Source organism: Gobio gobio (assembly GCF_949357685.1).
Source record: "Gobio gobio genome assembly, chromosome: 12".
In the NCBI taxonomy this organism is placed as follows: Eukaryota; Metazoa; Chordata; class Actinopteri; order Cypriniformes; family Gobionidae; genus Gobio; species Gobio gobio.
This window is the reverse complement of record NC_137105.1, coordinates 39,561,630-39,584,873: the sequence shown is the minus strand read 5'-3', so window position 1 is coordinate 39,584,873 and position 23,244 is coordinate 39,561,630. Positions and strand designations below refer to the sequence as shown.

The following is a 23,244-nucleotide window of genomic DNA, read 5'->3' as shown; positions in this document are numbered from 1 at the left end:
GATCTCACACATTCCTTCAGCTTTATACGCTCAACTGTGCGCTCACTATTTCCATCTTCAGAATTGCTCTCACGGAAAAGCTTTTCCAAAAATAGAGCGCAGCTTATCGCAAAAAACACAAAATGATTATGTTTAGCCTGCTTTGCTTCTAGGATATTTCTCACAGTGACAAACCACCTGTGCGTCACGCCTGCTTTCTCTAAATCGGTCTGAGCTCCCTTGATTTCCATTCTGATCTTGCTCTGTAACCTAGCAAAAGCAAATCTTTTCTGCTGCCCCCCACCTATTAGCTTCACTCTCTCTCTTTTTTTTTTTTTGCTGCTGCAATAGCCGAACAGCGAGTGATTATAACACGGTGGAATTTGATCTCTGCGCTGTTAAATCACATGCTGTGACTGTAATTATTCGTTCCTGAAGAGAGAGAGAGAGAGAGAGAGAGAGAGAGAGAGAGTTGGGCACAACAGAAGAACAGAGCACAGAAACATTCAGGACACATTCAGCTCTGGCCTGCGAGCGCAGTGCGCATTTGGTTTCCTTCCTGGTTGAAGTACATGCTATCGAATTCTGGAGAGGCTTTGGGAAATGTGCCATGGAAAGATGATGTTGTTCTTCACAGGCAATGAGTTTGTTTGAGTCACATCTGAAAAATAATGTCTTTGTGAGTTTAGATTCAATGAGGCCATTTATCTGATAATGTTGTTTACATTTTTTAGCTTGCAAATGGGCACAGAGACCTCACATTCAACGGTTTCTTGGCTCAGAGTGTGCGAGAGGCATGGTCGTAGATTTGGCCATGTGCAATGTAAAACAACTATTCAATGTACAGTATAAGAGTTGTATGTTTCTATGCAGTATTTATGTTTTATATCCCTTTCAGTTTCTTTGACGCTGTCTAAAACAAGTTGTTTATTCTTGGCACATTCGATCTGGCTTGAACAACTGCAGATCTAGACCGGCGGTGTCACTGAGTCCAAGCTGCGTTTTTACGGTTTACATTTTAAAGTCACATAATGTTTAATTTTGCATTTAAAATCATTTTATGAAATCAAATTTAAAAACACTCACTTTATTTATTTTACTGTACTGTTTAAATTAAATCATGTAACTCGGTTGTTCGGTTTAAACATTTCAATTAATGTAAAATAGAATGTTTTATATAAATAGAAATGTCTACACAGCACACTTAACGTTTTTAAAAGTATTTAATCTATAAATAAAATATATTTTATGGAAAATATGTGTAAAATAATGTCTACTTTAAGGACTTTTAAGATTTTTCAGGGCAATTTACCTCATTTTACCCCTCAATTCTCATTGCTGTAACATGATGAAAAAAGATGTATGCAATTCATTAAAATAAAATATAAATTATTTATTAAATACATTGATGTATTTCTACATAATGGTAGCATTTGTGGTACTGCCTTTTATTAATGAAAAATGTATTCAAAGTGAGAAAGAAAATTGCTTAATTGTCCTGAAAATAATGGAACATTGTAAAATATACATTTTCTATGTTTTTCCTCTCGGTTTTGGGGTTTCAAATACAATTAAATTCAATTAACTTCATTGTCCCCTTTATTGTTAAATTTGTCTTGGACTCAAAGACATTATACACACAAACCATACACATACAAAATAAAAAAAAAAAAACATTACTTGTATAAAAATACATACTTATTCGACGTTGGTACAACGGATTTCTTAAAACAATTGTATTTGCACATAGGCAACCTGTATCGTCTGCCAGAAGGCAACAACTCGTATTCTGAATTTAAATTATGCAATCTTGCTATCCTGATGCCTGACTGCTCATATGAATATTCCAATGATTGGTATTTCCTTTTCCCCATAATTTTCATAGCCATCTATACCAGACGAGCAAGTTTAGCTATGGACTGAACTGTAATGTTACCAAACCATACACTCTAAAAAATGCTGGGTTAAAAACAACCCAAGTTGGGTTGAAAATGAACAAACCCAGCAATTGGGTTGTTTTAACCCAGTGAATGGGTTGTTTTAACTCAGCGATTGGGTTAAATGTTTGCTTTTTGTCCATTTTCAACCCAACTTGGGTTGTTTTTAACCCAGCATTTTTTAGAGTGTATGGTTTGGTAACATTACAGTTCATTGCTAAGTACAGCATAGTACATTGACCTCGGATCAAAAATCATTAACAAAAGCATACTGTGAGATTCACTCAAATACTTAAATAATACACTAAAATTCTTAAATAAGAACAACTGCTCATCTGCAGAGGCGTTTTTTTTTTTTGGGGGGGGGGGGGGGGGGCTGTTAGATGAGAGAGTGTTGTGCATGTGTTTTAGGCAAATTTGTGATGTGTTAAGGAGGAAATTGAATTCTGAAACCAAGGCATCATGAAAATATTTTTAACATTTATTTGTCACAACATCAAGATTGGCACCAAATCAAAATCTTATTAGAATCACATGGTGATAAGTGAAATTCACTTTCAGAAAATGTGTGTCCCAGCTTTTCAACACAGTGAACAGAAACAGACTAAGAAAATCTTTCAAAATACATCAATTTCTGTGCATATGTGTACCTCTGCATCCGTATAGTTTGACCAGGTTTAAAATGTTCTCATGTTAGATCTTCGTAAGACCTTTGTAAGAGATGCACATATGCTTGCAAGACACAACCTGACACACAAACTCGTGAGCCAATATGTTTAATGTGACAGAAATCCTCCATGCCAGTGATAAATCATGCAAAGTGTGTGTGTGTTTAGTGCATTAATGCATATTTGTGTGTGACCAGACAGATCCATAATATGGAGTGGCAGTGCCATCAGGGATGAGCTGTTTTCTATAAAATCCCCTTGGAGGAACAAAACAAATAAATCAATTTCTCCACCCCCTTCTCTCATTCCCTCCGTCCCCCTCCAGAAACCACAGATGAAACCAGTATTAAATAAGTGTCACACTGACGGCTGTCATATGTGACACTCAGCAGGGCAGGAAGGACAATTAATGATTTACCATCCGACACCGAGATCAGCCAGAGGAATGTGAATGAGAGACAATGTTGAGTAAATGTTGGAGACGCGCTGACACTTAAATAAAGAGTGTGAGATTCAGATAGATTATAGAGGATATTAAGACTAAGAGACGCTTAAAATGTAGGCCCGCAGTTTGGCGTCCGTCTTTTGGAGTGCAGCGTTTTCAATAAACATTCAGCCAGCTGCAATAATATTCACAGAAATAAACACTCAGACTCACCCACACACACCGGCCAACAGGCGCTTCTAAATGCAATCGAACGGTTTTGTTATACAAGTTTACTTGCTCGCGCTGATAAGGAATCGGCGATACGATCTAGGTCGATAACTCATTGTCATGGATGACACCATCAATCGCTATCTTATCCGATCGTACGATCAGGGCGCAGTTTGATTTTCATGTACACACTGGGCAAGCGCTTTGTCCCTCTGTACAGGCGCTCCAAGCATTCCATTCCCAGAATGCTCCTGGAGACCAGAGGAGAGCCCTCGCGTTCAGAATCCCAAAACGGGAGGAATTCCTGAGGTATACAGACAGACAGACGATAAGAAGTCAAGAGTGGGAGACCGAGGGAGAAATATGCAGAGTCATAAGAAAACTAATCTTAGTAACAGAGGGTGCTGTTAGTGGGGTTGTGTGTGCTGGGGGGTATTTCCTTACCCCCTCTGCTTGTTTTCAGTGGGCCAGTCTCAACACTGGGGTCTGCAGGCAGGCCTGTAGGGCTTTATTTTCCCAAAGCTGGAGCCACCGAGCTGTACAGCCTGTACAGACTTTGTGTTATTACAGAGCAGAGGCAGGAGGGGTGTTCAGCGCTGAAGCAGCACAATCCAACATCCAACCCACACTCTAATCATCTCTTACCACCCAGTGAGAAGGAGAGATAGACAGAAAAAGTGAAAGAAGGGTGGACGGATGCAGGCCTGTCGCGAAAATTCACAGGTCAGAATTTAGCTCCCCCAGGCGCGACGAGTAGGCACAGGGGTCAAGGTTCCAGTTGTCCCCCCGATGGCGGTCCTGAATGGATGGATGTATGGTGAAAAGTTGCAAATGGTCATTGAAGATTCTGTATGGATGAATGGACTGATCTTGGTACAGCAGGTGTCATGAGACTGCTAATGCCCGACCACCCAACGTGCATTTTCCGCATTATTCTGCAGTGTTCCTCAAATATTCAGGTGAACATTGGTCTAGACTGCTTTTTAAGTGTTTTGGATGTTTAGATTGGAACAAACCTTACAATAAGTCACTAACGCTGTTGTATTAGGTTTCGATGGTATTTTTTTTAGTAATAGATAAATATATACGCCAGGCCATTTAATCAGCCTATATTTGACTTTTTTGAGGCAGGTCCAAAATTTACCAAGTATTTCTCAGAGCATAATTTTTAATATATATATTAGGGCTGTCAAAAGATTAATCGCGATTAATCGCATCCAAAATAAAAGTTTGTGTTTACATAATATATGTGTGTGTACTCTGTTAATTATTATTTATATATAAATACACACACATTCATGTATATTTAAGAAATATTTGCATGTATATACTGTATATACATTTATATAATCTATAATATATATAAATATAAATGTTTTATATATAAAAATAATATTTTTGTCTTAAATATATACATGCTTGTGTGTGTATTCATATATATAAATAATAACTAACAGAGTACACACACATATATTATGTAAACACAAACTTTTATTTTGGATGCGATTAATCGCGATTAATCTTTTGACAGCCCTAATATATATATATATATATATATATATTAGTCATTTTAAATATATATTGTGTAATTAAGTTTAAAACGTTTTCAAACATTTTGCAAACATCTTATTTGCTTGTCTTTTTCGCCCACAAATATTGAGTAGATATTTCTATTGCTCTATTGTTAACAAATAGGAGTGTGTTTATGGGAATTTTTGACCATTCTTCTAGAACCGCATTTGTGAGGTCAGCCACTGATGTTGGACGAGAAGGCCAGTCTCCACTGTAATCATCCCAAAGGTGTTCTATCGGATTGAGGTCAGGACTCTGTGAAGGCCAGTCAAGTTCCTCCACACCAAACTCACACATCCATGTCTTTATGGACCTTGCTTTGTGCACTGGTGCGCAGTCATGTTGGAACAGGACTGTTCCCACAAAGTTGGGAGCATTAAATTGTCCAAAATGTCTTGGTATGCTGAAGCATTAAGAGTTCCTTTCACTGGAACTAAGGGGCCAAACCCAACCCCTGAAAAACAACCCCACACCATAACCCCCCCTCCACCAAACTTTACACTTGGCAAAATGCAGTTCGGCAAGTACAGTTCTCCTGGATGCAGCTGCTCTGCCATTGGAAACCAATTCCATGAAGCTCTGTTATTGAGCTAATCTGAAGGCCACACAAAGTTTGGAGGTCTGTAGCTATTGACTCTACAGAAAGTTGGCCTGAAAAACAACCCCCCACACCATAATCCCCCTTCCACCAAACTTTACACTTGGTACAATGCAGTCAAGCAAGTACCATTCTCCTAGCAACCGCCAAACCCAGACTCGTCCATCGGATTGCCAGACAGAGAAGCGTGATTCGTCACTCCATAGAACACTTCTCCACTGCTCTACAGTCCAGTGGCGGTGTGCTTTACACCACTGCACCCAACGCTTTGCATTGCACTTGGTGATGTAAGGCTTTGATGCAGCTGCTTGGATATGAAAACCCATTCCATTAAGCTCTCTACGCACTGTTCTTGAGCTAATCTTGACCATTGACTCTGCAGAAAGTTGGCGACTTCTACGCACTGTGCGCCTCAGCATGCGCTGACCCCACTCTGTGATTTTACGTGGCCTACCCATTCATGTCTTCGTTGCTATTGTTCCCAATTGCTTCCACTTTGTTATAATACCACTAACCGTTGACCATAAAATATTTAGTAGTGAGGCAATTTCACAAATGGACTTATTGCACAGGTATCACGGTAACACTCTTGAATTCACTGAGCTCCTGAGAACGGCCCATTCTTTCACAATTGTTTGTAGAAGCGTCTGCATGCCTAGGTGTTTGATTTTATAGACCTTTGGCCATGCAGTGATTGCAACACCTGAATTCAATGATATGGAGGGGTGTCCCAACACTTTTGGCAATAATGTAGGCCTATCTAATGTAAATTTTTACATTTTACATGAACTCACACTTTTAATATTATCATAATATATTTAATGTTGAGCTATTTTAGACACTGATTCACCAGTAACTGTGACCAGAAATAAAACGCACACTTTCATAAAACTCCGCATAGTTTATTTATTTATGTTTGACATTTAAGCAATAGAATGTTCTAATTTTTAGCTGGTAAAAGGGATTCAATAAATGAAATGTCTTATGATGTCCGTGATCATTTAGTTGCATTACCTTTGCGGCGTAAACGGGTCTTTGTAGGCTACAGCAATGCGCGACTTTTTTTGAGCTTTCCAAATCCCAGAAAGATTCCCTGTTGCCTACTTCACCCATGTCTCTTGTGTTGAAGGATTTCATTAAGGATGCGCGCGGTCCCTTAAGACCGAGACCGGTGACTACATAATTCATACCGGGGGGAGTGACTTAGTGCCCGTGCTTTTCCTGCCTGTATAAAACCTGAAGTTCCACTTAAACTCACTTACAGATGGAGAGACCCAGCCGCTTAGTTCCCAGTCTAGTCAACCCGACGTGACAGCAGCATAACCCAAAGCGTCGCTACTTTCCTAATGCATATGCTGAGAGCTCAGGCTTTAGAGTAATAATATATCCAGGTGAGGTGATCTGACGCGCGGTTTTTTCTCTCCCACGCATCTACCCCCGTGCGCGCGTTCAGCCCTTCGGCTCCATGACGGGACTGTGTGCGCTCTGCCTGACCGCGCTGCTCGCAGCATTCGCCCGGCTGGCTGAAAGCGTCAGCCCTGTGGTCCGATGCGAGCCGTGCGACGACGGGGCGATGGTGCTGTGCAAACCGTTGCCTCGGGACTGCGCCGAGCCGGTAAAGGAGCCGGGCTGCGGGTGCTGCATGACTTGCCCGCTGACCGAGGGCCAGGCGTGCGGAGTGTACACGGGGCGCTGCGGTACCGGGCTGAGCTGTCAACATCGCCCCGGGGAGAGCAAACCTCTGCAAGCTCTGCTGGAGGGACGGGGCGTGTGTGCGAAGGCACCGGACAAAAAGCAAAGCGGCAATCCAACGCATGGACACGGTAAGCGCTCAGTCTATGTGTGAATAATGTACAGCACTCACTCTCCGCGTGACACTGTCAGTGCGCAGTTTTGTATTCATTCAACGGGGTCGGGATTTCTGTCAGTATAGTTTACCACAATAAAGACAACAAAACTTTTTGTAATATATACTTACGTTTTTTTTTTTACATGTTTAATAAAATGATAAATTATGACAGGACGTCGATGTAGCGTCCGATAAGCGCTCGAGCAGCCTACTGTTGCTATGGTTACCTCTCAGGCGAAGACAATACGTCTATTTAAGTGCATTCTCACTTGTGATCTAACTTTTTTGGTTGCTGAAATGTTGCTTGTAAACATTTATACATTCAACTAAGTAAACCCACATGTATTTGAATACTTTGTGAGAGTTAATAATAATAATAGTAATCAAAACTAAGATGGTTTGCTGGTCTTAGCTAGTCACAGAGCTTGGTCAGACTTAGATATACCCAGCTTTGGCCAGAATGGGAGACCGGGTTAGACTGTAACTATCTTAGGATATTTTTTTCCGAAGTGAAGCTTTAATTAGTGGGGTCAGACACCCAAACCCCCCATAATTCACAGCCTGTTTATGTGTTGTGTCTTATACATCCCAACAAGCATTGTCCACACTGTTGGGGTGAATGGCTTCTGTGCCCAGTTACATATCAGTGCGAGTTTACTCTGCTGTACGTAACATGGTTAATATGTTCAGGGATTGGGAATGCTGCTGCGCTCATAGTCTGCCTTTTTCTCACTGTAGGGGTTGGGGAGCTTTCTCATTTCTCATCATAAGATGTAGCACAACTTCACTGCACCCGTGCCACTAAATGCCTATTCTTTAGACATTAGCACTTTCATAGTCTAAAAATCTGACAGTTTAATGGTTGTGGGTTACTCCAGACAAACAATAGCCTTGTTGACAATCCCGATATGTATTTTCTGTAGTGTTTTTAACACATTACGCTGGTAATACATCCCAACAGGTTATTTTCTGCCTGACGAGATATTGTAATTTTAAACATGACCAGTGTTTTAACCACTGGTAGGTCATCCTGAGCAGGTTTCAGAACACCGGCGTGACGCAGCGACCTCCTTTAACAGGCAGTCGTCGTGAAGTCCAGCCACCGTGAGGCGGCCCCACACTACCGCCGTTGTTCTCGAGGTTCAGCGCTACAGCAGCTTCTCTATGCTGTTTTATGTGTGTGGTGTGTATGTGTGTGTGTGTGTGTGCGAGAGAGAGCCAGAGATGGAGAGAGAAACAGCTCTGTGTATCTTTGTGTGTGCACTAAAATTTGGCTTCACCAACCCAATCGTTAAGAATGCCACATTCGTTTATATATAGGCCCTGCAGAAGAGCGGAGATCACCGTTTTGTGAATGATGCTCTCTGGCTGTTTACTGGCTCAGGGACTCCTGAGCTCTCCATTGAGAGCTTCAGGATACAAGTGAAATGGAAATCTGACAAAGCGTTCCTGGGGGTTTTCAGAATTTCTAGCAAATTCTTTTCTTGGAGAGCGAGATGAGTACCTACCTGTGTCAAAGCTTTTATCGTGCCATGCATTTATCAGCTTACGCATAGCCAAGCGCGTTCATCCATGTGAATTCCTTGAGAGAGGGAAGGCTGCGGACCCGCACAACCAAAATAAGTGGCGTTCTTGGTCATAACTGACGTCAAGCTACCCGACCGAATTTGTTTTTACCCTCTCTAGTTATTTGTCCGAGCCGCAGTGGTGTGTTGAAGCAATCAACCATGACATTGTCACACACACAAAGGCTATTGTTAGGACCCAGAGTCACTTTTAAAAAGCAGTTTGGGGGCGCCAACTGTTTTACAGTAGTGCCTTACCTCATGTTTTCTCCCTCCGCTGCCCTTTCATTTGAGCCCATGCTGCTTTTCAGTGCTCCTTTCCCATCATACCACACTTTATGGTAATTACACACTTTGGCCAACCAGAGAGCAGGGCTCCATTGCCATGGTGTGCGTGGCTCCACCCCATGGCTCTGCCACACATGAATTATGATATTTTTGCAGGGCTTGATTGGTCTGGTAGCAGTGTGGCCCAGGGTGATTCTGGGTGGGAACAGTGGCGGAGCAAGAGGAATAACAGATTATGAGGTTATGAGTTCTGACGTGGTTGGTGCGTGTGCAGTTATATACTTAATCATGCGGATTTCTCCGAAGAGGCGTATCCGGACTCGACAGTGAAGTTTACCTGCCGTGTGCCCAGTCGCACTCAATTCTACTTTCAAGAAAGAAAAAAAACCCTGCGTCTCATTCACGCTCTGCCCATTTCGCCAGAGTGATAAATTGTTTGCTCATTTGGGATTGAACAAATACATGAGGTTGAGTGACTCAAAACGGGCCACTAGGTGCTGGGAAAAGTCATAAAAAGTTCTAAAAGTTTACATTTGGGTTAAATATTGATGTTTTCCAAGTTCCTGAATTAGATGGCCCTCCATTCTCTTCCTCTGTCCTGGATTTGTTTATGTGAGAGGTATGGTGGGTCATGCAAGGGAAGCAGGCTGCAACTTGTTGCACATGTTGTTTGCTGTCATTATATGTGGTCATTACAATTACTTACCTTGTTCGAGTTATGTTGAAGAAGTTGCTGTTATTGTTGATGTTGTTGTTGTTGTTGTTATGTCATCGTCAGCGAAGACATAGCTTAATTCTGGTTTGGAGTGCAGCTTCCATGGCTACATTGGAGTGTTTGGTGTGCCACAAGTGCGCACATACACACACAGAAAATCTGTTTTCACTTAACTCTTCCTCTCTGCTGAACTCTGTCCACTATCTCTACAGCTCTTCAAAATATTCAAATCTTTCTGACTCGTGCAGTGCACCTTCATCTATCTCCCGATGGCAGTCCTCTCTCCCAGTTTTTCTCTCTCACTTTCCATATTTAATGGCCCGTTTTGTCTTTCTTTCTAAATATCTCTTTCTCTTCTGCTCCAGCTGTTTATTAGTCTCTCGTTCCTGCGAGAGCTCTGCTTTGTTTTGTACGGCCAGAGACTGAATATTTATTCAACAGACAAGAGCTGTAAAACCCCAAGAGGACAGCATGTTTAAACAATGCCATAATTCATCTTCGCCCAGCACTCTCGCCAGACATTTGTGGAAGCTGACAAATGCACTCCTCGTCGGACCCTTTACTGGTCAACCGCTTTTGCTTGCATTTGAGAAATTACAGCGCAGTTAGTGAAAACAGAGATTAGAGTGCAATTTGGGACATCGTGCTCACATTTTGTCCACTATAAATGGTTGCTCAGAGGCACATACGAAAGAGTGATGAAGTTGTCCTGCAAAATCAGTGTCCGGCGGCTAGCTCTCTACATTTAGCTTATTGGCAGATGTTTTCTTATCAAAGTGACATACAAGTGCAAATATTTTGTCTGGGAGAATTCGAGGTCATGTTTTAAAAAGGCGCAATAAAAGTAGTCTATACGACTTGTGTGCATAAAAAGGCATATATACATTTTCTAGGAGGAACAGAAATCAAGCATTCCGCGTTAGTTCAGGCAGGCCATGTAGTCAGCTGATTGGAAAAATTCCAACCCCGCCCATATCAGCTGATCCGATTCCTATGCACTCAATTGGCAACTCTCAAACAGGGCACCCTACTTAAGCGTAGCTTCAGTTCAGTCTGCCTGCTTGGCTGCTTCTGCTACACGCTGCTTTGCAACCCACCTCCTCCCCAGCTCCTCCTTAAACTGTGTTTAACTTAGTATCATTCTGTTGTCATTGATGCATACTCTGTTTTAAATGGGGATTTCGCTGCCCTCCCAGTTTAAAAATGGAAGGTTGTCCCAAGAATCTGCTGCTGTTCCCTGTCTTGGCTTTTCACGGGGCTCATGAAAAGGATGGGGAATTTAGAACAGAGCCATATCGCCAAATGTACATTTTTGCAAAATATGACTGAACCACATTTATCTTGCTATTTGCTTTAACAAACCTTTCAAATCCTGTTCATGTTTCCACACGTTCCAACTTTGCAACTTCATGATACTGTACATGTAAGGACCGGTGGAAATTGTCCTTTTATCCGCTTCTTATGTGGTGTAAAGTGTGCTATGCTTTCGACTGTACACAAGCAAAGAAGATCTTCTATGCTGTCTAAACCTACTGAAACATCACACAAAGTGTGATCACGTTTTTAGTTTGACAGTCACTGGTCACCATCCCATCCACTTTCATTGTATGGAAAAGAGCCGCCTGAACATTGTCCTCAATTTGTGTTCCATGGAAAAAATTCATGACGCGAGGATGAGTAGATGATGACAGAGCTTGAGCTAACTTTTCTTGTAATGGATCTTGTAGTTAAGAGTAAATAATAATTAAGTGAAATTGGGATGTTGATGCAAATGCACTAAAAATACATCTCTAATGTTATTTAGTAGGATAAGTATAGGGTTCGCAAATTGAGGAATGGTGTGGGATTAGAGAAAAGGACATTTAAACCACAACGAAACCACGTTTGCATTGAATAGATTTTGTGAGCACCCACAGCAAAGCTTCAGCTGGGAACAGAGAGGAAAGCATGTGATGTTTGTTGGTTAGACCATCCTACCAGACCATGTTAGTGAAGGCAGGCAAACGTTCTGTCCTGCAGCCGTATTTGGTTTCTGGGTTTCGGGTCAGGTGGTCTGTCCTCCGCCTATAACGATTGTAACTTAGGGCACTATAAATACTCTCACTCCTTCACTTCCCCATCCCCCTTTCTATATCTCTTTCTCTTCTACTGCTTTTTTCTCTGTGTCTCTCTGTTCTCTGTGACTGTGTATATGAGCTTTTACACTTTTAGTTGGTGAGGCGTCCTCTTATATCTCATGTTTGCTTGTAAAAGCGCGTTGAAAGCCTATTCTGAAGGGAAGAATCTTGGAATAGAGCTGTTCGGTCTGTAGTCCTAAAACCTGGAAGAGAATTTGCATTTTCTTGCCATGGGTTTTCCAATGGATTTTTAGAATTGCGGTTCTTCGATTTATGAGTGAAATAAGGTCTGTGGTAAACGTTACTTGAAGAAACTTTCACATTTTGTTCCACAACATAAATTATACAGTCATAGCTCAAATAAAAATTTTGAAGCTTCTCTGCTTTTTTCAATTTAAAAAATGTAGTTAAATAAGTACCACAGGTTTGACAAATCAGATAACTGTTGTAGCCTTATATGTTGCAAATAAAATGTTAAGCTTTTAGGTATGACTCAATAAGTCATAGTTAGTAGTGTTAGCCACATTACTCATAAATCAAACCTTATTTATAACTCGAACACCGCTATGCTAAAAACACAATCTATAGGAAATATAGATGTTTATGGTTCGTGCTATTCCAAGAGTGTCAAATCCTGTTCTGGAGGGCCACTATCTTGCAGAAGTTTAGAGCCAATCCTCATTAAACACATTTGAATCCGCTGATCAAGGTCTTCAAGATTACTAGAAACTTCCAGTTAAGTGTGTTCGGGCAGGTTGAAGCTAAACTCTGCAGGATGTTGGTCCTCCAGGAGCGGGATTGGACCCCCCCTGTGCTATTCTGTTTCATTTGAAAAGATGCAGTTGTATGAATGCTTCTTTTGATAATTGTCCGATCTTACATGCATATTAATACACTTCTGTTTTGATTCAGATAACCCTAAAGAGGAAGGAGAGGAACATATCTCCAACGGTACCAGGGCAACAGGCGTCGGGGGGGCTGAGATGATGCAGCACACGACAGTTGTTTCCGGGGACACGCAGGGAGGTCTGAGGACGCCATTAGAGCCCAAAGATCCTGCGCTACACCCCAATAAACTGGCGGTGATGCAAAATGATAAAATCAAGAAAACCCAGAGCTATAAAGTGGATGAAATATCCAGCGAGGTCCACACAGATATTCACAACTTCAGTCTGGAGTCGAAGAGAGAGACTGAATATGTAAGCACTTGCTGCACTTCCATCAGAATGCATTTCTAAGACAAAGCATGTGTTGGAGTAGAGTGCATTCTATTCCCATTCTCCTTGTTTGTATCTCCAATCTCCTGATGTGTTCGTAAGTAGGATATTTCCTGTAACTCTGTGTTCTCTGTGTGTGTTTGTTCAGGGTCCGTGTCGTCGGGAGATGGAGAGTGTTATAAAGATATTTAAGATCACAGATGTGCTGAACGCAAGAGGCTTCCGCATTCCAAACTGTGACCAAAAGGGGTTCTACAAGAAAAAACAGGTAATTACTTTTTACCCAAGTGCCTTGACTTCTCTTCTGCAGATGCTTTTTGTTTAAAGTCACTTACATTGCACCAATTACAGGGCCTATCCCATATGTAGCTAAGTGCCTTGCTCAAAGGGGAAGTAGGGATTCTATTTTTAGAACATCCTTACCTGGGATCAAACATGCAACCTTTGTGTAATCAGCCCAGATTCTCAAACTATTATTCTACCACCATCCCTGTACATGATGATAAGTAACTGTCATGGCAACTTACACAACAGTATTGGAAACTTGGGTGGGGGCCTATTTTTATGTGCATGCTGGTTCTTGAAAGTGTGTGTTGTTTCTTCAGTTGACGGGGTGCATCAGTGAGTATGAACAAGAGAAGGTAGTTGGTGGGGGCAAATGCAATTCTCGGAAATTTGTGAGTCACCCGCAACTCCCCTATTAAGAGCATGAGTCAAAGGGCCTTGTCTGAATGGCCCTAATGAGTTTGGGTGAAATTGGGGCAAACAGATTATTTGTTGGTTTTTCAAAATGGAAAACCTCTCTGGCGGATACCACAGTGACCATGAAGGTCTAGTGACAACACTGTGGCCACTGTACAAGGTATAGATAAAGAAGGAAAGGTTTCGAAAAGAGGATGAGTTTTAGAATTTAAAATCGAATGTAAAGCACGTGTTGTTAAGGAGCTGCTTCATGCTGAAACTGCAGGGTATGGAATCTACCTCTGTAGGAGTGCCCTGGTATGCACACATACACCTGCACATATGCTTAGTGGGAGGGGGTTCAGTTGAACATGTGACCCATTGAAAGGACCCTGGGTTTTTTGGGGTGGGAAAAACGGCTAAGCTCTATGGCTGGAATCTCAGAAAGTAGAAAAAGTGATAACAGGTTCAGGTTGAATATCTCAAGAAACATGTTCAGCAAACCCTCAAGGTGAGAGACAAGGATCTTGCAGATGGTTTGCATGAGTATCTAAGAGAGGTTCATCGTGGCACCTGCAACAAATAAAAGTTTTGGAGACCGTGTAAGTGCAAATCTGGCTTGTGACATTTTCCAATCTGGTTCCTGCCCTCTGTATTCTGTGAGCATTTCAAATTTATGTTTGAAAGAAAGGAGAATGACAGGTTAACAAATCAAGTAATCGATGTCCATCAGTTGGTTTTACAGCGCCAGCAGGAGACATAACAAACCAGCAAAAGACAAACCGTATACTTGAGCACAAACAACATAATAAATCTAAACCATGCCACATCCTATGCTGTATCTGGCATGCATAAATATAGCCTAGTTTATTTGGTGAGATCAAACCCCTTCGCTTGGATCTCTGGTAATAACAGAGGAACATCTGCATGACAGGCTGCGTCCACGCACGAGACTGTGCCTGATGAAGATCAAGCTGATCAGATTGCCCTCCTATTGACTCCAACTGAAATTGCTTTGCTACCATCATGGTGGTTTGAGCCGAAGCCTGAGTCTCGGTCAACCCTGAGATCGCAGTCATTAATTTTTATTTCGGCACCAAAAACAAACATGCACATACCCCTGTGCATACATACTCACACAAGTGAACTGTAGATGTCCTGGGTGCCTAGGGGTCCCTGCACTCCCCGGAATAAGATCTGTAATGGGAGCGTTTGTGTATGTATGTGGGGGTATGTGTCTGAAGGCCGTTCTCGTGGAGGGCAGAGTCCAATCCATGCTAATTTTAGCCTTGATTATATGAATTGGCTCAGTGTGTTAGCGGAGGCCAGGCATGCCGGCCCCAGTGCCACCAACCTCACCCCCCTCCACTCTTCCCAATCCAGACGCATCTCTCACCCATGGTACTGTACTGAAGCTTTGCTCGGCCCCCTGATTTGCTGGCTCTCCTGGCTCTCCCAGGGCCAGGCAGTCCACTTAAGCTCTCACGCTGAATATGATCTCAGTGATGCGGGGTGAGAGACTAGAAGAGAATGCCAGGCATGCTGGGAATGATCCAGAGTGCACACGCTCTCACTCAAATACCAATACACAGATACGGTCACCCATACACCAAATACAAACACAATAATTTACCTTTCGCAAAGACGTAGGCTTTTCCAAGATAGGCCTATCAATTCACTCTCATTCTTACTTGAGGCTGCATCGATATATATTCATACTTGCTATTTGTCTAGTTTCTATGCTTGCAGTTGCACCAAAATGACTATATAATGATCATGTACTCCAGTGGCAGCGTCTGTCCCAAACGACATACTACCTAACAGACACAAACACACTGCACATAGTCTGGCAAAGAAAACAACCACCGTTCTTATTCACATGCAGTTGTTGCATTCACATATTGTGTGTGTGTGTGTGTGTGTGTGTGTGTGTGTGTGTGTGTGTGTGTGTGTGTGTGTGTTTGTGTGTGTGTTTTATGAGTCTGTGTTTACCCTGTGGCTGCTTTTAATGCCCTTCCGCCTTCCTGCTGCCCATAAGGGCATCATTATGGGCCAGCGCTGACTGAGGCTTGCTTTGTGACACACACACACACACACACACACACACACACACACACACATTATATATATATATATATATATATATATATATATATATATATATATATATATATATATATATATATATATATATATATATATATATATATATATATATATATATATATATATATATATATATATATATGCATACGCAGTCAGACAAACACACATGCTCTCTTTCTCCCTCTCTCACATACACACTCACACAGGTCTGTTGTGTTGCAACCTCCAAAAATCACCACGCTGACAGGGGTGTGCTCCACGCCCCCTAAATATACCTCTGTCTTTCTCTGATACAAACACATACACACACACACATCTGTAGACATACAGAAATCAATCATCAATAAAGCCGATGTGTGTTTTGAGTGTATTGGAATGACTTTTGGGTCTAATGAGATGCCGGTTAGAGTATTACATCATGTCTTAATTAGGCGTGAAGTTTCCAACATTTCTTTCCTGTTGCTCAAACAGTAGAGCATGGCGCTAGCAACGCCAAGGTCATGGGTTCGATTCCCAGGGAAAGCAAGAACTGACAAAATGTAAAATGTGTACCTTCAATGCAATGTAAGTCGCTTTGGATAAAAGCATCTGCCAAATGCATAAATGTAAATGCAAATTTAAGTTCACATTGAAATTAAAAATGTGACATGACGCAATCACAGCCAATCAGAATATATTTCATTATTATGTTTATGTAGACAGAGATTTGGGACTAAAGATATTTCACTCGGGGTGGGGCCAGCAAATAAATACAAACTGAGTGCCCAACAAATTGTCTGGTTTGGACAAAAACATTGATTTACATTGAAGATATCACTTTTATTGCCTGGTTAGGACACTGCGGTACAATGGAATACATTGCTAGTCATTGTTAGTCCCTCTTACATTAGACAGAATGCATCTCATGTGCCTGTATAGTCTGAATGGAACATTCCCATAATTCATAGCAGCTCAGCAAAGAGTAGTTTCCTGCAGGGCTTAATTTGTGCCGGAACAAGCAGGATCCGGATCCACCTCCTCTGGAATTGGATCCAGCACCTATTTTAGTGAATCCCCCCACCACATACGCCCCTGCAAAAAATTGATGTAATGACCATATGTTTAATGAATAATCGTGGTAGATATAAAAAACAATATATGTGCAATTAGTTATTATGTGTTTATTAGTTATTAGTCAATTTGCCTTATACCCAATATACATTTATAAGCAAGGGTTATGCACTTTTTTAATTTGTATTCCGTGAGCACAGCCCCTCAAACATGTCAGATCCATCACCGGTTTTTGTTCCGGGACTTCATAATTTTCAAATTAAGCACCGGTTTCCTGTACACTCATTCTTCCTATTTCGCTCAGACGCAGACATAAACTCATAACTAAACAATTAAAAAGTCTTTTGAAAGTGATATGTTACTTATTTAGGAAAATACAAATATTTGTTATAGCAAAACCATGAAGTGGTTGCAGAGAGCAGTGAAATTGAAAGGATGAGTGTAACATTTGAAGCAGCCCCTTGTAGAGGCCAGGTTTCATTCCCAGACTTCTCTTGTTCTGCTTGAGGTATTTTAATTTGGTACTCTTTCAATAAAAAACGCTTTTGATCTCTCTTTCACTCTTTCTCTCTCTCTCTTTCTTTCTCTCTCTCTCTCTCTCTCTCTCTCTCTCTCTCTCTCTCTCTCTCTCTCTCTCTCTCTCTCTCTCTCTCTCTCTCTCTCTCTCTCTTTCTCTCTCTCTCTCTCTCTCTCTCTCTCTCTTTCTTTCTGACTCATCCACTCCTTTCTTGTCTTTTTATCTGTCTTTCCATAGTTCTTTCTTTATTTCGTTCTTTCTTGTTTGTCACCTCCTTTTTTCCCCTCATGTCTGAAAGAATAGATTTTTACTGATGAATGTACCACCCGAGGACGTGTGTGTGTGTGTGTGTGTTTGTTTGTGTGTGTATGTGTGTATTTGTTTTGCCTGTGTAGTATAATAAGCTCCAGATGACTTTGAGTCGATGCCAGTTTCCTAAAATAGTCCTAGCAGCTCTTTAACGGTCCATGGCAAATATTTTAGCTTGGTCAAATTTACCTTCTCACTTTCAACTGTTTTTTAAACACAAAATCACAGTTCCATCAGCAGTAGGCTGACAGAGGCATTTAAGCCTTTCATAAAAGCAAAACTGGGTCGTGTGTGTATCTTTATGTTTATGAATTTCGATATTCACAAGTTGTCAAAACTTGCATGCAAATAATCAGCAAATGCAAACAAGGGAAGTACACACTGCGGAAAATTTTTCATTACTGTACGTGTGTGTGTATACACCTCACTGTGTCCATTAAATACCCCTGAAACACAGAAGACTTTTTTGGATACATTGATTTTTCTATTTCTCATAAACACACACTCACTGTGAATGGCAGGCGTGCATTCTTCCAACTTAGATGTGATGTTTGACTTGCACATGTCTCCAAATCACTGCCAAAGCAGAGAAAGACAGCAAGAGAGAGACAGAGACATAACTATATTCACTCATAGGATGAGCATGTTTTCATTTTCAACGGGATATGCATTGTTAGTTATTGTAATTGTAAAACCTTTAATGGTTATACCCTATTAATCGAAGTTACATTTAGTTAAAAATGTTATAATATTTTAGTTACGTTTAGGGAACACTTTTTTTGAAAATAGGCTCATTTTCCAACTCCCCTAGAGTTGAGTTTTACCGTTTTCGAATCCATTCAGCCGATCTCCGGGTCTGGCGGTAGAACTTTTAGCATAGCTTAGCATAGATCATTGAATCTGATTAGAACATTAGCATCTCGCTCAAAAATGACCAAAGAGTTTAGATATTTTTCAAGTGCTCATCACAACTAACAAAAATCTTTAGTTTTTTGTTTAAAATGTCTTGAAGAGATTTGACAGTAAGCTAACTGTGTTAGGCTCAAATCTCCACGGCTGATCAAAAATATAGCGTGTTATCAGGATATCTTATTGTATCTAATCAAAAGATCTTTTCTTAACTAGTTATTGATATGCTAAGTATTGCTATGCTAACCCAAAGTATACTTTGATGCAAACTCTTAGCATATAAAATATATACAGCCGAACACATTGGCTGCATCCGGAACCACATACTTCCATACTATATAGTAGGCGAAAAACAGTATGTGACAAAAGAAGTATGTCCGAATTCACAGTACTCATAAAAGAGTGGGCAAAAAGTACCCAGATGACCTACTACTTCCGGCTAGACTCTGAAGTGTGCATTCAATGGACACTTTACTATCCAATGAGGGCACATTAGAGGATTTATGAATGGCAGTGAAGGGACATAACTGACGCTGGTAGGTCACATGATAATGACAACTTGGCGAATGTAGTGCGTCCGGATTACACTCATACTACATACATTCATACTATAGAACGTACTTTTTTAGTGGTCGTGAAGTAATTACTTATTCAAGCCTTTCAAAGTGTACTCCATTTGATATTGTGCGTGAACACAGGAGCTCAAGAAAGCTTCATCCTTGCCATTGTCTGTTATTTTTCTCAAGAAGTTATGAGCGAAAAAATAAATGTCTTTGTACTTGCAACTATAGTTGCAATGGCAGGTTCTGTCTCTTGTTCCGCCTGAGATCAAGTTCGTTCTAATTTACATTGCACACCCTAGTATACGCATAAATACCGAAAAATACTTTGAGCTTAAGCTGGTAGCTTGATAACCAAAGGCAAACTGAAAACTTCATTAAAGCTTCTTTAATGTAATATGAGTTAAAAATGTATTATCCTCAGATTAAATACAGCAAATGACATTTGAGTTTCAAGAAAAAAAAATTCAAGTCCTTAAATAATTTGCACACTGCAATATAAATGTAATGCGATTCATCAGTGCAGGATAAATGGCAAAAAAATAATAATCAGTGCACTTGATTATTACAGTAAATTACAAAAGAGAATGAAATATTTCAAAAGATTTCACTTGCTCTGTCTCTCTACTCCTTATATACTTCCCCTTGAATCCCCTCTGGCATTCTTTTACCACAATCTCTCTCCCCCTTTCTCTCTCTGGCTCTAGTATTCGTGTTACTCTCTCTCACCTAAGTGTGATGCAATGAGAAATGTGTGTTTATGCCACTGTCTCTTCCATTTGGAGCATGTTGTCTGTTTTGCATATACCCGTCCAAATATCATATGGTTATGCATTTCTCTTCCTGTCTCACCCACTCTCTCCGCAGTGCCGTCCATCCAAAGGGCGCAGAAGAGGTCACTGCTGGTGCGTGGACAAGTACGGACAGTCTATACCCGGCTATGAAGGAAAGGAGAAAGTCCACTGCCAAAACATGGAGTCGAAGTGAAGGGGAGAGAGAGGCCGAGCGGTGGAAACAGGGAGACAAAGAGGGATATCTCCCCTGAAGAACTACATGAATACAGATTCAAAAGTGCTGTCCCAAAGCTGACCTCCCACTTGTATGCTGAGGCATGGACTCACGTGACCAGCAGCTCACTTTACACTTCAGGAGAGTGGGGAGAACGAGAGGAGGAGACAGAGAGAGTGTCATGTCTTCTGTTTTGGACTGTATCCCGAGAGGGAAGTGTGAAAATAATCAAGCAAATTTCAGTAACGCACGCTAAGCCTGAACATATGTACTCTTGTGTGTGTGAGGGACGTTGTGTACTTGTTCCGTGTGCATAGCTAGTCTCTCTCTTCTGCTATAGCGTGTATTGATCTCTGCCATGACTATCAGCGACTCTCTCTTAGTCCCACTTCCTGTTTCCGCCCTCCTGGTGTAGCGTCGTTTAAACTGGGCATGCTCAGTGGCACTAGGCGGCTCTAGCCATAGACTCCATCTGAAGCACAAGCACTTCATGCACTTTGGCCCCTCCTGAACACGTACTCCAGCCTGTTAGTATGGCCAACAGTTTGATTATACGTTTAAAAAAATGTTTGACCAATTGTAAACGATTCTATACCAGGACATACTTAGATGAATGCCCTATTGAAATGATCTTACATGGGACGCAGAGCTGTTAGCTTGTGTCGTCAGGACAGCATTGATATGCCCCTAAAATGTATCGACACGGGCATTATCTCACTTTCAAAACATCATGAAGCACTTTGAATATAAGATTGTTGCTCCAAACGCTGACTATCATTGTCTTTCACATTTCTAGGCATTTGCTGAAAGCATGTATCTTGCGCGACGTATTTTCTTACGGGTTTGAATGTAACCGTAACGCTACAGTGCCCTGAATTACCGAAATCGCTGTAGCTATGGCAGTTTTTGAAAATCAATGCCTTAACGAAACCCGTGCGGAAATGTGTTGCTTTATGGTGCGGGTTGTTTCGCTCTCTGTCTCTCTAAATATCGATACTCAACCCCAGTAGGAAAGCTACAGGCTAACATGGCGGCCATGTTAGACAACCAGGGCTTGTGTTGTTGTCTCAAAACTGACCTCCTGAGAAAAGACTTGAAAGGTGGAGGGTGCCAGAGAGGTAGCCCACACGTTAGCTTATTAGCATAGCGTCGGAAGAAAGCTCACCCCCCTGACAAAAAGCTAAACAAAAGACAAACAAAAAAGTTTGGTGCTACACCTTATCTGACTTGATTACGGGGAAAGAGCATACGAGTATGCTAAGCTATTAGCCCTTCCTTAACTTGTAATTGTGTCTTGTCATTTTTTTTATATGAATATATATTTTGTTTCAGGCCAGCTAAATGTCTAAAAGGCATGTGAACTTTATGCTAAAAAGATTATTTATCCAAAAAAGAAGTATAAGCTGATCCAAACTATATGTCTTTGAGAACAACTCAGTGACCCGTTGATTGCACAGTAGTGAAAACATAGAACTCAGCATATTTTTGGGAATATAATCACTAAAGTCTTTGATTTTTGTTTTAGATTTGTTGTTTATCTACAGTTCGGAGTAACCGGTGTCTTTTGTTAGCTAAGCAAAGACGCTGCCGTTTTCTGTACAACTCTTTAGTTTAAATCTTCAGGTTATGTGTAGGCCTTCTATGGTATGAATTAAGCTAAATCTAAGCTTAGCTTTAGCGAACATAAGCTAAACTAAAGTAAAGTGAACGCTAAGGTTAAGTAAAGCTGAGGCCAAGCTTGTGTTTCAAAGAACATCAAGGTCAATGTTCAAGCAAGTTGATCTTCAAGAAAGCTTGCCACCCTCATTCTGTGCAATGCCAGGGTCATTCACCCGCAAGTCACTTTTAAAGATCCCTCCGTTCACGGGTATTTGCTTTTTTTTTTTCATTTTTTTTTTTTCATTTGAAATAATTTTGATCCTTTAAAAAGCTTTTTATGTTACTAAACTAGAAATTATACAGCTATCACTTTCTTCAAGAAAGGAAATGTTTTTGTTCAAATATAATTTGTATTTAATGCCTTCTTTTTTGAATAAAAAATGTAAACACTATTTTTATTTACACGATGACAGATTGTAGTTTCCGAGCTTCTACAAAACCAAAGGGATTGTTCAGCCTAAAATGAAAATTCTGTCATATTCTTTTAGTTTATCCATTGAGATCCAGTGAGGACACAAAAGAATCTTCTTTTGTGTTCCACAGAATATACAGATTTGGAACGCCATGAGGGTGAGTAAATTACAGGAGTTTTATTTTTGGGTGAACTAAACCTTTAAGATTCCAACCAGGAAAGAGCATATTGCTTATTATTCATTCATTTAGATACGGTGGCTAGTGTCACCGAGTTTCAAAACAATGGTTCTTTCACATTAGCTACAGTAATTTTGTCATTAGTATAGCAGAGTGCCGGGGGCAATGGAGATTTCAAATCTCATGTGTGTAACAGGGTCAACATCTTTGAACCGCTTCATTTCACACTCTAGCTTGAGCCCCACACAGGTCATTACTCCTCAAATCTACACACAGAGACCCCATTCACATTAGCATAGTTATTCGCTTGTCTGAGCCATGTCAGCGCAGCCAATTCTCAAAAAAGAAGTTGCGATGCCACAATTCATGAAATGAAATTGCTCAAAGACGGTACTTTTTTTTTTTTTTTTTACTAATTTAATTTACGATGCCCATAATGAATTCTAGCATTCTTGATACCATGAAAACACTGTAACCACAAGCAAGGTGTCGCAATGCAGCATTACTTGCACATTGTGTTTGTTTGGTGCCAGTCAACACATTTAGTCAAGTGGGGTTGTGTGTTTCCAATGGAGCAACAAAATGCTGTCTCCAGTGGTTTACAAAAAATGAGATAAAGGTGTAAAGGTGCCACAGAGGCTGGTCATAAGGCAAAAGGGGAGGGCGTACCGCTGGCCGCCCAGCACAAACACAG

The 23,244-nt window shown here is 40.9% G+C and overlaps 1 protein-coding gene across 1 annotated transcript; it reads left to right on the top strand.

The window, feature by feature from the left end:
* The first annotated feature begins 6,664 nt into the window (after positions 1-6,664).
* Positions 6,665-22,351, top strand: igfbp3 (insulin-like growth factor binding protein 3). Its single transcript, XM_079831220.1, has 4 exons — positions 6,665-7,232; positions 12,856-13,142; positions 13,309-13,428; positions 20,160-22,351. Exons 1-4 carry the CDS (start codon positions 6,875-6,877, stop codon positions 20,277-20,279), a joined length of 885 nt encoding a protein of 294 aa, XP_079687346.1. The 5' UTR covers positions 6,665-6,874; the 3' UTR covers positions 20,280-22,351.
* Positions 22,352-23,244: the final 893 nt, after the last annotated feature.

Excerpts from the sequence above, each read along its gene's own strand:
- igfbp3 (XM_079831220.1), top strand. The coding sequence starts at position 6,875 with ATGACGGGACTGTGTGCGCTCTGCCTGACCGCGCTGCTCGCAGCATTC. Across the intron at positions 7,233-12,855 it reads CAATCCAACGCATGGACACG|ATAACCCTAAAGAGGAAGGA; the intron begins GTAAGCGCTCAG and ends GTTTTGATTCAG. Across the intron at positions 13,429-20,159 it reads GGTTCTACAAGAAAAAACAG|TGCCGTCCATCCAAAGGGCG; the intron begins GTAATTACTTTT and ends CTCTCTCCGCAG.